Here is a 15,517-nt window from a genome sequence, read left to right as displayed (position 1 = left end):
AAACACATGATGCCCCTCTACTACCTACTCAGTTTCCTGAGAGTGCTTGGGAGAAAGTAGGTCTGGATTTCTCTGGCCCTTATAATGTTCTGCCGGAGGGGAGGAGGTTTCTAATTTTAGCCATTGATTACTTTTCAAAATGGATGCATTATAGATTTGTTGAGACCCCGAATTCTGATAATACCATTTCATTTTTGGAAAGGGTATTTTTACTAGAAGGAGCCCCTCAGGTTTTGGTGACTGATAACGGTACTCACTTTGTGTCGGACAAAATGCGCAAATTTTGGGAGGTGCATGATATTAAACAGTTGAAAGTGGCACTTTATTCTCCATCTTCAAATGGCTTGGTGGAGCGCGGAAACAAGGTTTTGAAAGAAGGTATTCAGACAGCGATAGCTTCTGGTTTGGATGTAGTGAAATTTTTAGAAGAAAAGGTTTGGAATTATAATATTTCACCACACTGTACAACCCAGGTGTCCCCATTTGAATTGTTAAGGGGAAGAAAAGTTCATTCTCCTTTGTTTCCTTCTTGGCTGCATAACAAGAGTCCTGGTCTTGCTAATGGAACTCAAGGAAATCTTGATTCGACCGTTAAGCATAAACAGGAAGTGATGAAGACTAATTTTGATAAGGTTAAGAATGTGAAGGATTTGCAGTTTATGGTTGGAGACTGGGTTATGATCAAGAAACCTTTCAAGGTTTCTAAAGGTAATTCTGTTTTTTCGAGTCCTGTTCAGGTTACTAAAGTTAGTAAGAATGCCGTGTTTTTGGGAGAGAAAGGTTGGTGGAATGTTAGGCAGATAGTAAGGTTATCTGAGGATCAAGCTGCTCTTATCAGAGAGAAGAAAAGTCTACTTTTGCAGGATGGGTGTGATTGGATGCATTGGTTGCAACACGATGGTGAAGCTAATTCTGCTACTTCCTTTTCTCTTCCATCATGCAGTTCTGAAAAAGTTTCCATTCCTTCTTGTAGTCGGAGTGGTCGTATCAGAAAAGTTCCCTCTAGATACAATGAGTTTATTTCTTATTAAATTTTTGGGTTTTTTTTGGTTTCGTACAAAAGGGGGAAGGTATTGTAGTGTACTGCATTCTTATTTACTAATGTTCTGATGTCATTATGAGAATGTATTAGAGATAATTACAATCCTTGCTTACTGATGTCATGATAAGAATGTATTGGTGAGAATGTATTCATTTAATTGTTGGGAGCCTTTAGCAGTCTGGAGTTCGATGGGTTATGACAGTTGCTGATCGGACTTCGGACTGGTGAGGCGCTCCTTCTGTGGTTGTTATCGATGGATTAAACTTAACAGTTTAAACTATTACGTCTCTTCTGGATTCTTCTTGAACATATGGTCCACTACATGCATCTACCTGGTACCAAAAACGGAGGTAGGGTGCTTACATTTAGAAAAAGGAGAATAGAACCATTGGAAAACTAAGAGGAATTCTAAAAAAACTGCCAACTCTGGTGTCATATTATTTATGTGGGATTTTTGTGTTACACAAATCACTGTATGGTACTGCAAAAAACAAGTATTGGACCACACCACTGATCACCAATATGCGACACTGTTTTATTGGTTGAATGGGGGGTGACCCCTGTTCATAAAGAGCCACAGTCTCTGTTCCAGAAAGAGCCACAATTCGGGTCAGGATGAACCACGAAAGTCAATAAATTAATCTGTGCTTAACCTTCTGGTGGCTTGACACAAAAGCAGTCAGACTTAACTTAGAGGCAATGTGTAAAGTATTTATGCAGCGGACAAACAACAAAGTGAAAAAACAATACACCAATTTAGAACAATAAAACACATTTTACTAAAGTATTTGACACCAAACCAACAAAAATACAATCAAAAGAACCGTAGTTATGAATTTCAAAAGTTTAAGGTAAAAAATAGCACCTAAAAGATCAAAGTGCCAACCGCAGACATCTAGTTGTGCAAGACCGGGTCAAAATAGAAAACGATATGGCTGATTGCGATACAGTGCAAGTCAGATACAAAAAGTGGATTAGGCCCGGCTGGCGCATACCTTTCAACAAAAAGTCTCTAAGAACGCAGAGGTTCAGTGGAGCAAGGCAGCAGACAGTGTCCAAGGAGGAGGTGTCATCAATGGGAGCTGCTGGGTGAGGTCCCAGTGAAGATTTCTTAATTTGGACTTGGTTTCTTTTTTGGTAGTCGTAAAACTCCTCCTGGGGGCTGTAGCCGACAAAAGTTCAAGGCTGGATACCCCTTTGGCAAAGAACCGTTGAACAGGATATCCTGCTGCAGAGAAGAACATAGCAGGAGCTGCCCCAAAGTCAGGCCCACGGACAATGCAACTTGGGTGATGAGATGAGCAGGTTAGTCCATGTCTCCCCCCTTTCTCAGACCAGTTTTTAGAAACAAAAATTCCAAGTCCCAAGTTTTGACTTTGGGGCTATCTGGGGTCCTTAAGCACTACCGCCAAGGGCCCAGAGCTGGAGAGGCACCACTTGGGGGTTATGGCTCACTAAGCTAGGTCCAGGTTTAAAATGGTTGGAGCCTTTTCTGTCCCTGAGGCTCTGATCAGGAGACCAGCTACATAGCCCATGGACTCACTCTGGTAGTCTTGTGTTCAAACAGTGGGACAGGGCTCAAGCAGCAGGTCAGGTCTTCTAAGTGTAACAAAGCATTCGCCACAGCAACAGGCAGTCCTCTAAGAATATTTGCAAAATCCAGAAAGTGAAGTGGGTCTGAGGATCCTATTTTAATACCTGTTGTCTTCTTAGTATTAGAAGATTCAAGAGAATTTCCTTTGAAGTGCTTGACGTTTCCTGCTTTCCCTGTCCTGGCTATCTGCATAAACCATGCAGGAGTGACAAGTCTTTTGTCTGAAGACAGAGAACTGCCTATACAGTTACAAGTGGGGCGGTGCCCAGCTCCTCCTCCCCACCCTGCCAGTTGAAGAGGTAGGCCTCACAGTAGTGAAAAATGACTTTAGGAGTTTTTCACTACCAGAACATGTGAAACTTAAAAGTACATGTCCCTCATTTTAATTACAATGCACCCTACCCTGTGGGCTACCTAGAGCTAAATATGGGGTGACGTACAAGCAATAAAAGATAAGTTTAAGGCTTGGCAAGGGGGCTATATGGCCAACTCGAATTGGCAGTTTAAAACTGCATTTACGTTGCAATGGCAGGCCTGGGACATGTTTTGAGGCACTTCTTAAGTGATGTTACTGACCATATAATGACTGATGTATGTAATATGTGAGGTCCTAAGCAGTGCATTGTGGGGTTGTAAGTTATAGTTAGCTCAGGTAACTATAACTGCTGAATTTCTATGGCCTGTACGTGTGAAATCTGAGCCTAATGAGAAAAAGTGCCTTTCTGTTGATAAGTATGAGGTCTGTGCAGCTACCTAAGAAGAAGTAGCCTATGTCTGATATTTAGGGAGTTCTCCTTGGTTTGTGGGCAACAATGAGCTGTTTTTCATCACAAAATGGTGTTACTAAATCCTTATCACATTTCTCTCTCCCCCTACCACCCCCCCCCCCCCCCCGCCTGTCCTAAACACTATCAACCTTGGCACACCGCCATTAGCGCGAGTTTGAGTGACTTGAATGCCTGAGGCTCAGTGGAAACTGTGGGACATCGTCTTTTGACCTTTCCTAACAAATGACAGAACTGAAAATATCCAATGGGGAAATAGCGCCCAAGGACTTAAAATGAGTCATTGTCATACAAGGATGGTCTGGGAACGGCATGCCCATTCTCAGGAGCTGAGTTAACTCCCATCCTCCTTTAGACTCGAATATTAATTAGGGGGTTGTCAAACAGGGGGAGTGCAAGAGAGTACAGCAAACTAAAAAAAAACAGTGCACTGGTAGTGCAAGCCCAACTCACACATACAACCGAGTTCAATATCCGCAATGGGCACAGGAGGTAGTCAAGCAAGCAGAGTATTCAATTAGACTAGACATGCAGTGAGGTGCACTGGTGGCACTAGTCTCCCTCCTTTTACTCTTCTGTGCACAGTATGCTGTCAAATATCAACTACTGGCTGCTCACATGTGATTTCTGTAAGGGGGCACAATCCACCAGCCTAGAGTGCTTTAATATATTTTGCCGGCAAGAATAATTTTCCTACTCATAAATGTAATAAGTGTTAATCAATTCTCTAAGGAGACATTCTATAATCTTAGTGTCTGCTCATGAATGTCCCTCACTATAAATATTCTCTGCTTTGACGCTGCGTAATACTATGCATCAACATGGGCCACCTCATAATACAATCTGCCCATTACTCCGTTGAACGAGTGATAGGGGAAGCACTTTCATTAGCCTGTCACTGTCACCTTAGGTCAGCAGCAGAGAAGGCAGTTCCACTAATGATTTTTTGTGCAGGTGCCCTTTGACCACGAATCACATTAAAACACATAAAATAATGAACTTACTTTATATTCAACCTTGTTAAAATGAACGTAGAAATAAATTGGCTTGTGGACGCTACTGACAAAGCCGGCTGGAAAACATCAACATTTAACTTACATGTTCAGGTTTTAATTTCTTATCCCCTCCTCGGACTGCGACTTTTTCGAGCTTGTCTATTATGGGCAAGATCATTTCTTCATCCTTAAGGCGAAGTTCCTCATGTATTATCTCAATGTCACGAACGGGGTTCACCGATCCTTCAACGTGAATGATATCTTCATCCTCAAATGCTCCTACGAAGCAAAGAGCATGTACGGAAGTTAGAAAACATACTACAATGAGAAACAAAATGATGAGATATTAAGTAAATATACGTACAGCACACATTGTTTTGGCTTGTTGACTTTGTCAAAGCCTAGGCTTTATGTATTATAGCAAACAAAAGTGTAACTATGCTGCAGGACTAAACGAAGAAGCACAAAATGTCTGTTGGTTTCGTCAATATGCTTCACTTCTTAGTTAAACAAATGCAGACGCCAGCAGAAACTAGTTGCTCAAAGCTCTCTAGAGCAGCTGTCATGGATCAGACAGACAGACAGACAGTTACACACACACACACACACACACTATAGGTTATTTCATACCTATAACCCGGAAACCAGCGATTGATGACTGGACAGCCCTCACCACCGAAGACACACTGAAGACAATGAAGTCAATCCACTCAGGGGCCCCCACGGACCCCTGCCCCCACCACATCTTCAACAGAGCCGCCAACACCATCGCACCCATGCTCCGCCAAACCATCAACCGCTCCCTGGCGACCGCCTCATTCCCCGACGACTGGAAACACGCCGAGGTCAACCCCCTCCTAAAGAAACCCTCAGCGGACCCCACCGACCTCAAAAACTACAGACCCATCTCCCTGCTCCCGTTCCCAGTGAAAGTCATCGAGAAAGCCATCAACAGCCAACTCGCCACATTCATTGAAGAACACAACATCCTCGACTCCTCCCAATCCGGCTTCAGAAAAAACCACAGTACGGAAACCGCCCTCCTCGCCGCAACAGACGACATCCGCACCTTACTGGACAAAGGAGAAACAGTAGCCCTCATCCTCCTCGACCTATCAGCGGCGTTCGACACAGTCTCCCACCGCACCCTAATACGCAGACTCTACGATGCAGGAATCCAGGACAAGGCCCTCGACTGGATCTGCTCCTTCCTCTCCAGCAGGACACAGCGGGTCAGACTCCCCCCTTTCCTCTCGGACCCCACACCTATCACCTGCGGAGTGCCCCAGTGCTCCTCCCTCAGCCCGACGCTCTTCAACGTCTACATGGCTCCACTTGCCCCCATCGTCAGAACCTACGGACTCAACATAGTGTCATATGCAGACGACACCCAGCTCATCCTCTCCCTATCCAATGAGCCCAACACCGCCAGACGCAACTTTCGAGAAGGCATGGAAGCCGTCGCCAAATGGATGAAAAACAGCTGCCTACAACTAAACACCAACAAAACAGAAGTACTCATCATGGGCCCAAACCCCGACGCCTGGAGTGACACCTGGTGGCCCACCGCCCTCGGAAACCCGCCAACCCCCACAGACCACGCACGCAACCTGGGAATCATCCTGGACTCCGAGCTCAAAATGGACCGCCAGATCAACTCTGTCTCATCTTCCTGCTTCCACACCCTCCGCCTCCTTCGTAAGACCTTGAAATGGATCCCCCTCGAACACCGAAAGACAGTCACTCACGCCCTGGTCACCAGCAGACTCGACTACGGCAACGCACTCTACGCCGGAATAAACAAAAACCTCATCCGCAAGCTACAGAACATCCAGAACGCCGCCGCAAGACTGGTCCTCAACCTGCCAAAACACTGCCACATCTCCCAGCACCTGCGCACACTCCACTGGCTCCCCGTCGAGGCGAGAATCACCTTTAAGATGCTCACCCATGCACACAAGGCCCTCCACGGCACCGGACCAGCATACCTGAACAGCCGACTCAAATTCCACGCACCCCAAAGGACCCTACGATCAGCCCAGCTTTCCTACGCTGTGGTCCCCCGCACCAGAAAGACCAGATCGGGAGGCCGCTCCTTCTCCTTCCTCGCGGCCAAAGCATGGAACGCCCTACCGCTCCACCTCAGACAGACAACATCGCTCCCCATCTTCGCAAGAAACCTCAAAACCTGGCTCTTCGACAGACCCCCTCCTTGATGGAATGGAACCTGCACCCCCCCAACCCCCCCCCACCCCTAGCGCCTTGAGACCCTTACGGGTGAGTAGTCGCGCTTTAACAAACTCCTGATTGATACCTCTTTTATACCGAGCCCACTTGCTCCACACTCTAGCTTCCTGCACCAGAACCACACAGGCAATGGAGCTCACAGTAAAACACACACTGTCCCTTTTTACTTGCGCGCGCACACACACACACATACACACAGAAGGGTAAAGTGCAACAACAGGCAACACCCAACCAATCAAGTAACCCTCCACAAGAACGTACTAACAATCGCTAATAAACATCAAACTACTTTCCTGGGAACATCCTCCTGAAATAAGGCGAAAAGCATCAATACATGAATGAGGCACACATAAAACCTCTACTATCATCACATACATAGGTGGAGTGCTGGCATCTGTATTACTGTGGGTCTTCCCATTCACCAAGTTAATGTCACAGGATTCTGGGAGCCAAAGGTCTACAACAACGGGTCCTTCATTCAACTACACACTGTCACAAATGTATGGGAAACAACAGAATCCAATCCAACTAAGAGGTAGCAAACACCCTTTCAATGTCACTTGTACAGGGAACAAGAAAAGCACCTTCCCACGCCGCCAGAGGCTCCAACCAACATCATTTACCATCAGGCCACGTTGAGCCTTCACATTCACAGCAAATAGCCACAGAGCTGTTAATATCTGGTTATGTTAACCCCCCCAAAATAGGTAAAATGGTGGGAAAATGTCCAGACTCATCAGGTTCAAGTACAAGACCCTCCAATCCCAGTCTGGGGTTTTGAGGATCTGCTGAGACCTCTCCCTCCTGACCTTCATCAGGATCAGGTATGTAACAGCAGAGTATGGAACACAGAAAGGAGACCAAAGTCCTGAGAAATGTGGAACATGTCTCCCAAGGAAACTTGAAATTGAAATACTAGAGCGCAAAAGGCTTGATAATTCTCAGCGGCAGTGAAAAGCTCTAGCCAAGACAAGTCCCACTGGAGAGACACCTTGAACTATCTCCGGGAGAAGATGCCACTCACGTTCAGCTAGATGGCTTCCGAGGAGCTCATCTACTTTGGCCTTCAGGGATCTTGTCTGATGGTTGATAGTCAAGGATATTCCATTAAATCCAGCACTACAGCTGTGTACAAAGAGAGGCAACAGTGGTAGAAAGGTCGAACATCTGTCTTCAGAGCATTGCAGTAGAAAACATCCTTGGTGCTCAAAACGCTATTGTCACATCTGTTGCCGCAATGTGTCCCAGCTAGACCTCTGGGAAGACTTATCATAGCACAGACCACTTACTAATATATTTGAAAGTGGAGCACTCTAAGTGTAAACTTATCGTTCTGTTTTTACTGTAAGCCCCTAATAATAATTTGTCTTATGTGCAACAATATTCTCTCATTTTACAATGTTAAGACAGAAAATCTGCCAAAACTTCATGTAGTATATAGTAGGTAACGTTTTGACTTCTTAGTACAATTCAAACCAATCATTACAGATGTTACAATGATATTGTAGAAACACTTCAGCCTACAAATGTTACAAAGGTGATATTTCGTAGACACTGCAGCTCACACATGTTCCATCTCAAACATAGGACATTCTCAAGGCTGATGTAGTGGCACATACAAAAGAAGAAAACACAAATCAAAGGCATTTATAAGTTCAATTATTTATAAAAAATTGAATATGTGCAACAATTCGCTGGTTATACCTTGTGGAAAGAAGATGAAAAGTGGGATTACAAATCTGTCATATTACACCAATCCCTCACCACAAACAAGTGCTGTATATTGTGCCAAGAAGTAGAGATATCAAACCTATTACCAACACATACCACAATGCCAATCCCACGTGATATTCAAAAACAAACGAACAAGGAAATGCTCAAATTTGAAACATAGGAGGCCATAGCTCATATAAAGTGTCCCCCCACTTAACCCCTTCACCTATTCCGCCGCAGTGCTAAGGGGGCGGGGCGGAAGAGCGGCGGGCGCATGCTGGTGACGGAACTGCTCCGTCACCAGCGTCGGTTGCGCTGTGCTTATGACGGAGCGGTTCCGTCATCAGCAGGGGAGGGGTTAATCAATGTCTAGATGGTTACATAATAACATGCCTTAATTTGACCACATAAACCATAATCACCCTATAACTCAACAAATCACCCTATATACATAGATGAACACAGGAAACATCACAATTCGAACAAACGTATTCAGAATCATGAACACATTTTTTTTAAAGTGCCAGATGCAATAAATATTTGAATACCAATTGTTCGCTAAAGGTACTGTGCAGATTATGTCAAACTGAATATCAGAATTGGGCGGATAGGTAATGGTTGTTGCAGACACGAGTCATTAACTCAGGTCAACCCATATTAAAGTATCTGTGATTGCCTAGCAGCCTCCCTTTTATCCCTGCAAAAAAAGATTTAGAGTTCCAGCCATACAATGGGCGAGGAAGTAACCTAACCATGTCTATTCAGATCTCTAGAAGGCACAATCACAATTTTTTGCTAACACTATTCAGAGGATCAGAAATTGAGATACCAAGCAATGGAGAGCTTTTAACAGTTATCTTCCTTTAAGCTATCAAACAGTTTATATTGCTGTTTTGAGTATGAAGGCTGATCAGTTAGTAGGCCCCATGTAGAGTTTGCAATCCACTGCTGGCTGCATTGCCCCGTTTATTTTGTATCCGGGCGGTTTAAAGTAAGGCAGCCACACTCAAGGGGGCCTGAAACAATGGCTGAGGTCCTGAGTTTTTTATCCGCTCTGTCCAGGAAGTTTATGAGGCTAGCAATCGCTTGAGGATGAGCTTCATTCAAGAGAAATTTAACAGCTGCAGCTGTTGTCCTTGTTCCTTATTTAATAAATAGAAAGCGGAGCGGTCTTCTATGCTCGTCTAGTAAAACGGGGCATATACAGATCAAGTGATCTAGTGATTCCTGCAGTAGGCCGCAAAAGCGGCACATATTGATGTCGGGTTGACTCATCCAGGGGGGTAGAAGAACCAATGATGAGCAACCCATCTGAAGTTGGCAGAACTTCACTTTATGAAACAGAGAATTTTTCAGTGATAATTTTTGGACCCCTCTGTTAGCACAGCTCTCGGTGACCAGAACCATGTTCTTTCTTTTCCTAAACGCTTGACAGTCGGTTACGAAGGATTACGTGTGGATCTCTTTGTTTATCTTCCTTTGAACTGCAGATGAGGCAGATTTAGATGCCACAAATTTGCTGCCCCCTTCAACTCCAAGGCCTCCTTAAGAGCATTTGGCCTGAGGCTATTTGCGAGTGAAACTTCTAGCCAAATGAGATTTTTCGAAAAAACGTTTTTGGCGACCCATGCTAAGTGTATATATTTCAGTAAAGTGGCTCTCTGCATGAGTAGTTGGTCGCTCAGCCTAAATTCCCTCTTGATCTGAGCTAGTGAGGAGTTGTGCTGGATTTTGAGCAGTGACCTGAAGACCACGCTCTAGGCATTGCTGAAAAAAGATACCAAGCTTTCCTGGAAATGCTTATGGCATTGATTATTTTCAGAAATACCTTGAGGGTGGGCTGGTTTATACTTTTGAAAATACTTTGATAGGCAAATAGTAGTGAGGCAGATTTTGGTTTTAATGAGGTAAGATGTGTTAGGTGACATCCCTTTTGGTCCGTCCAGCACCGCAAGTATTTGTTAGAGACAGTCAGGCGATGTTTGTTTAGAAACCAGGCACCGTTTTTTTAGGTTTCGACCTGGCGTCACTGCGCAAGCAGTTCGCGCAGGCGAAATCTAATGTTTACTATATGGGATATGGGAACGTCCCCCGGCTCCCATTGGCTAGCTCCATAAATGGAGGCTAGCCATTGGAAGCCGGATCTGTCCGTCAATGCCGGACCAGATTCGGGGGCGTTCCCGCGATTTTTACTCATCCCACCCCTTTCAATCGTCATGCGGCGGTGGGCGTGTTTTTGCGGCGTTGGGCGTGTTTTTTTTTTTTCTTCTCGGTCATGTTTCTCCCTGTCTGCTTAGGCATGTTTACGTTGTTTGTCAGGCCGTCTTCTGTTGAGAAACTCTTGTACGTGTGCTGACATGACAACCATACAGTGCCAGAGACCCCAGAGTCACAGATCTAGCGTGAGTACGAAATAGCAACTGTGTTGTTCTTTGCCTTCTGATGCTCATGTTTACCTGGATGTTTGTAACAAGTGTGGAAAGTGCATTATGGGACACGTAGTCCTCGAGATCTTGCGCGTGTAATAAAGTATTTAGTGTCTGTAGATTGTTCATAAGTAGTGTTTTTTTTGTGACGTATAATATCAGTGACCATACGCACAATGGTGCCCCGTGACTTTAGAACCACTCACTCCCTACTAAGTTTTCAAAGCTGAGATGGACTCTGGGACCGCAGCGTCAGTGGGTGTGTTTTTAAAGTAATGAGCCACAGCTGTGAGGCTCGAGACCGGAATGGAAGGAGCAGAGGGGTGGCGCGTGGTCTGCATGCTTGCGTTAGTGCTGGGGAAGAGAGCCTAGGGCAGGAGGCAGAGCCAGGTCTGCGAGCAAAGAGCAGTCGGGAAATGACAACCTCCGCTACTCCCCCGCCTCCTTCTCCCCGCTCCACCATGGATGGTCTAACTCCGGGTCCAGCTTTTTCTCGAGTATTCATTAAATGCCTCGGACTGTGGCGTGCTAACCTGTCTCGCCGTCAGTCACAAAACAGCACTTATTTCTTTAACTTTTATGTGCAGTGGTGTGCGCATGCGCAGCTTCGTCGTGTCAGCTCTGAATTCATTGCAGTTTAATCCTTTTGGAGTGTGACTCTGGGCCCACCCCCGCCCAGACAGTTATAACCGAAACAGGTCCTAACTTTTTCTAGCAGTGCGGTTTAGGACAGGTAAACAGGCTTCCCTGACCCCCCACACTTCTCACACCCCTGTGATAGTGTGCCGTGAGTGTACACACATGTCTCCAGTCATGGTTCCGTCCCCCAGAACTGTCGCCTGTCGGAACATTTTAACTCGTGTCCCACCGTTTACAGACAGATACCTGCAGCCGAGACAGCACCAGCCTGCTTCACTCTGTTAACACTATTTTGGGACTTGCACGCAGGGAGTGCTTTGGGGGTTCTGGCACCGTGGCAGAGTTTGAATCCCATGCCAGCCCAATACCGAGGAGGCATACTAACCGCCAAATTGACCTGACAATAAAGCTCAGGTGTCGGGATCTTCTTACCTGGCTCTTGCCGGTCACGTGAGAAGGTGACGGGCTAAGAGCAGGAGGGGTCCATGTGAGAGATCTCGACCTGGAAGCACTGAGAGAATGACATTGCATGGTGGGTTGAGGGCCTGCTGCAGAGTTCCTGCGGTGAGAGAATGTGAGACGTAGGGAAACCTGCTGTGATTCGCCTTTTATCCTGGGTAGATCTAAACACCGTTTACCAATATCTTGAGTTGTAAAGCAGACAATGTAGCCTTTAGTGTCGCTGTCCACATGGCCACTTACCATTAACGGGGGCGGAGCCAAACCACATAGGCGATGGCACGAGGCGGGCACCGTGTTCACATCGATCGTCCGCTCCGCCCGTACAGGCAAACAGAAGTAGTGTTAGCCGAAGACGTCTATCTGTTTGAAGTGTCCAACCCAAACATTTAAAATGCGATAAGTACTTTCCGTTTCAGTACGGATAGGTCAATAAATATTTGTTCTTTCATACGTTCAAATCTGACGAACTTAACTTGTTCGCTGTCGCCGCTGCAAAACACGTTCATTGTGGCTCCGCTCCATCACGACAGCGGTAATGGCTTTCAGGGGTAATTTATGCATTTAATGCCATTTCATCCTTTTCTGGTCTCCCTTTCCATTTTGGACCTTCTAAGCGTCTATTTAATTTACAGTTGATTTGTTACATCACAGTCGGAGGTATCAATAGCGCAGATTACCGTGCCCTGATGCATTATGCTCATCGTAGTTATTTAGACGTTGGTCCAATACCACGCGGTATGCTTCCGTGTAAATATTGAGAAATATTGTAATCAGTGTGAAGCCCATAAGAGGAGTGTAGCAATGCTTGTTTTAAAGTATTTTCGTAAAAACTCGATATATTTTATAACAAGCAGTGCCTGTCTACTCGAGTCCGATTTGCAAAGGATACACCTTTGGAGATGACATCCTCAATACATTTCTCTTCGATACATCCAGCCAGTAGCTTAGCAAGGATGTTCTGGGCCCGGTGCAGGCAAGTCAATGGGCCCTTTGACTCCCATTGGCAGCAATGTACAGCAGTTATCTGGCTTCAAGAGACCCCGGTGCCACTGCACGCGCTGCGCCCAAGTCCATCTACAGCCCGCACTACTTACAGCGGTTCATGGAACTGGTTAACGGTGGTACACGTTACATGCAGATTGTTTAATTATTTATGTGCTACACACAATGCAGGACAAGAAAGCAGCCTGCGGACATACCCGGCGCTGGATAAAAGATGCAACTTGTTCCATAGAGGGCAACATGGAAAGGGACCCGACTCATTTCTCGAGGGTTCACCGGGGGTCCCCCTCGGGAACCTTTCTCCCTCTGTGATCTTTAGGAGCATTGTTTGGAAAAAATTATGCTACGTGGTGGTGTATACATCGCATTTTAAGTATGTTGGCTAAAAATGTGTTACAGGCCGTCTGAAGAGGTGCTAATTTAGTATTCCGCAACTTTAGAAATCGTCAGAGCCTGGAAGCATGTTTTCCCTATCACAGCAAAACTACCCGCACCTTTGAGAAGATTGTGCACCTGCTAATTACACTGTGCTCACTACGTGAGTATATTTGTTTGCATAGGGGAATCCGCACCTGTATAATACAGCGTGCCCCAATTTTAACATTGGCGTAGACAGTGCTGGCAATAGGTCTCGCATTTGCGAGAGATTAAGCTATTGGCATTGTAAATGACAATGCCATTTATTTATCTGTTATCAAAACCCAATACATAAATACAATTTTTGTCATTTACAATGCCAATAGCTCAAACTTTTGCAAAGGCGAAACCGTTGCATTGTAAATGCTTGTTTCTTTTTCCTGCCAAATATCCCAACATTTGTTTTTTTACAGTTGATTGTCATTCCATTTGAGCTACAATGGTTGTATAAGACAGTGATCAGTTTTATAGGCCCATCGGCATTTGACTAAATAAAATGACATTGTTTGTGTAGATAAGAGAAGAAATATGTTGGTTTCTCAATTTTGGAGCATGGCTAGTTACTGAATTCAAAGCTGGAACCAAATCGCACATCATCAGATTAAAAAGAGATGGAGCTAATTAATAGACAGCCTTGTTTAATACCTTGTGCAGTGTTTATCTTATCAGAGACTACAGTATTGTTTCCCAGTTCCACACTGGCCCATGTGTCCGAGCAAAGCAGCTGGATGGCAGATAGTAATGCCTCCGGAATTTAGCAGGCGTTAAGCTTGGACCAAAGATGGTGGTGGTTAACGTGGTCAAAGGAATTGCTACAGTCTATAAAGCAGCAATATAATGACTTGTTCTTTCTTAACTTGATTGTAACAAGCATCCTTATGGCCACGAGGATGTCAGAGACTGAAAAAGGTCGGAAACCAGTTTGATTGAAAGATATTAGATTTTTCAAGCTTGCCCATGTTTCTAAATCCTTTAAAAACAGTGATTCAAAATATTTAGTCTCGACATCGAGGAAGGCTATGAGACTAAAGCTATCTGGCAGGGCCACTTGTCCCTTTTTGTAATTGGGGTGTAGAACTGAGCCTTGCCATGATGAAGGAATGAAATTGGAAATCATGCACACTTTGAACAGATTTTCCAGGGAGCAAGACCAAAACTCAATATCTTGTTTATAAACTGATGCTGGGATCCAGTTTGGCCAGAAAGCTCTACCGGCTCTACTTTTCTGAATCAGGTTTGTCATTTGTATGGCCATGAAAGTGGTCATGTATTGTCTGAGTTGCTCTTCTGAAGCCTCAGACTTCCCTTGCACAAGGTTTTGCCTGCTGGGGCTGAGATCTTGCTTAGAATGTTTTGTTGATACACTATACAAAGAGTCAACGTGAGCAATGAACATTTCCCTCACAACTCCTAAGCACCAGCCATCAATGCCCCCTAAAAACAACTCATCATGCTTAAACTACACCGATCTCTGAACCCTAAACTTCACCCATCCCTGAACCATAAAATCCCTTTCTACACCTAAACTCCACCCATCTCCAAAACCTAAAAACACTCATTATCCCTATATTCCACCTATTCATGAAACTGAAAACCCTCCCTCTCCCATCCTTGAATCCTTAAAAGCCCTCACCACCTAAACTTCACACATCCCTGACCCCTAAAAAACGCTATACACCCTTGAACAATACCCAACCCAGAAAACGTAAACTCTTCTGAGCCCACCCATCCATGATCCCCTGGCCTAATCCCATAACCAGCCTAAATTCAACTCATTTCTGACCCTGTAAGATTCCGGTCCATAAACTCCATTCATCCTTGACCCTCAGAACAACTCACAACCCATAACCTCCGTCAGTTCCTGAACCCTAAAAACCATTTATCAGCCATGCACTGCACCCATCCCTGACCCCCAAAAATCCATCACCCCTAACATGCACCCATTATTGAACCCAAAAATCCTTTTCTATCCTTGAACTCCATACATCCATGAGCCCTAAAAACTGCTCACCCGTAAACATAAGCCCGTCACTACGTCCAATCATCAACCCAACTTTAATGTAATATTGGATTTTTCCCATAAATGTACTTTTCATTTGAATGCATTCATTTGCGATTTTTTTGTATTTAAAAAAAATGTCTTTTATGAAATTTGTTTTCCGTGATTTAGTTTCTTACAATGTTGTTTCTCAGTT

At 44.8% G+C, this 15,517-nt stretch overlaps 1 protein-coding gene across 1 annotated transcript in view; it reads right to left on the bottom strand.

Moving 5' to 3' along the window:
• Nucleotides 1–15,517, bottom strand: part of OLA1 (Obg like ATPase 1) — a 544,166-nt gene that overhangs the window by 248,396 nt on the left and 280,253 nt on the right. Inside the window, exon 5 of the mRNA XM_078681546.1 lies at nt 4,520–4,695. Within this exon, the coding sequence (XP_078537672.1) occupies nt 4,520–4,695 (176 nt within the window). The remainder of the gene's footprint in view (nt 1–4,519; nt 4,696–15,517) is intronic.

This window comes from Lissotriton helveticus, chromosome 3_1 (genome assembly GCF_964261635.1).
Source record: "Lissotriton helveticus chromosome 3_1, aLisHel1.1, whole genome shotgun sequence".
In the NCBI taxonomy this organism is placed as follows: Eukaryota; Metazoa; Chordata; class Amphibia; order Caudata; family Salamandridae; genus Lissotriton; species Lissotriton helveticus.
The sequence above is the reverse complement of the archived record's forward strand: the minus strand, read 5'-3'. Positions and strand labels throughout refer to the sequence as shown.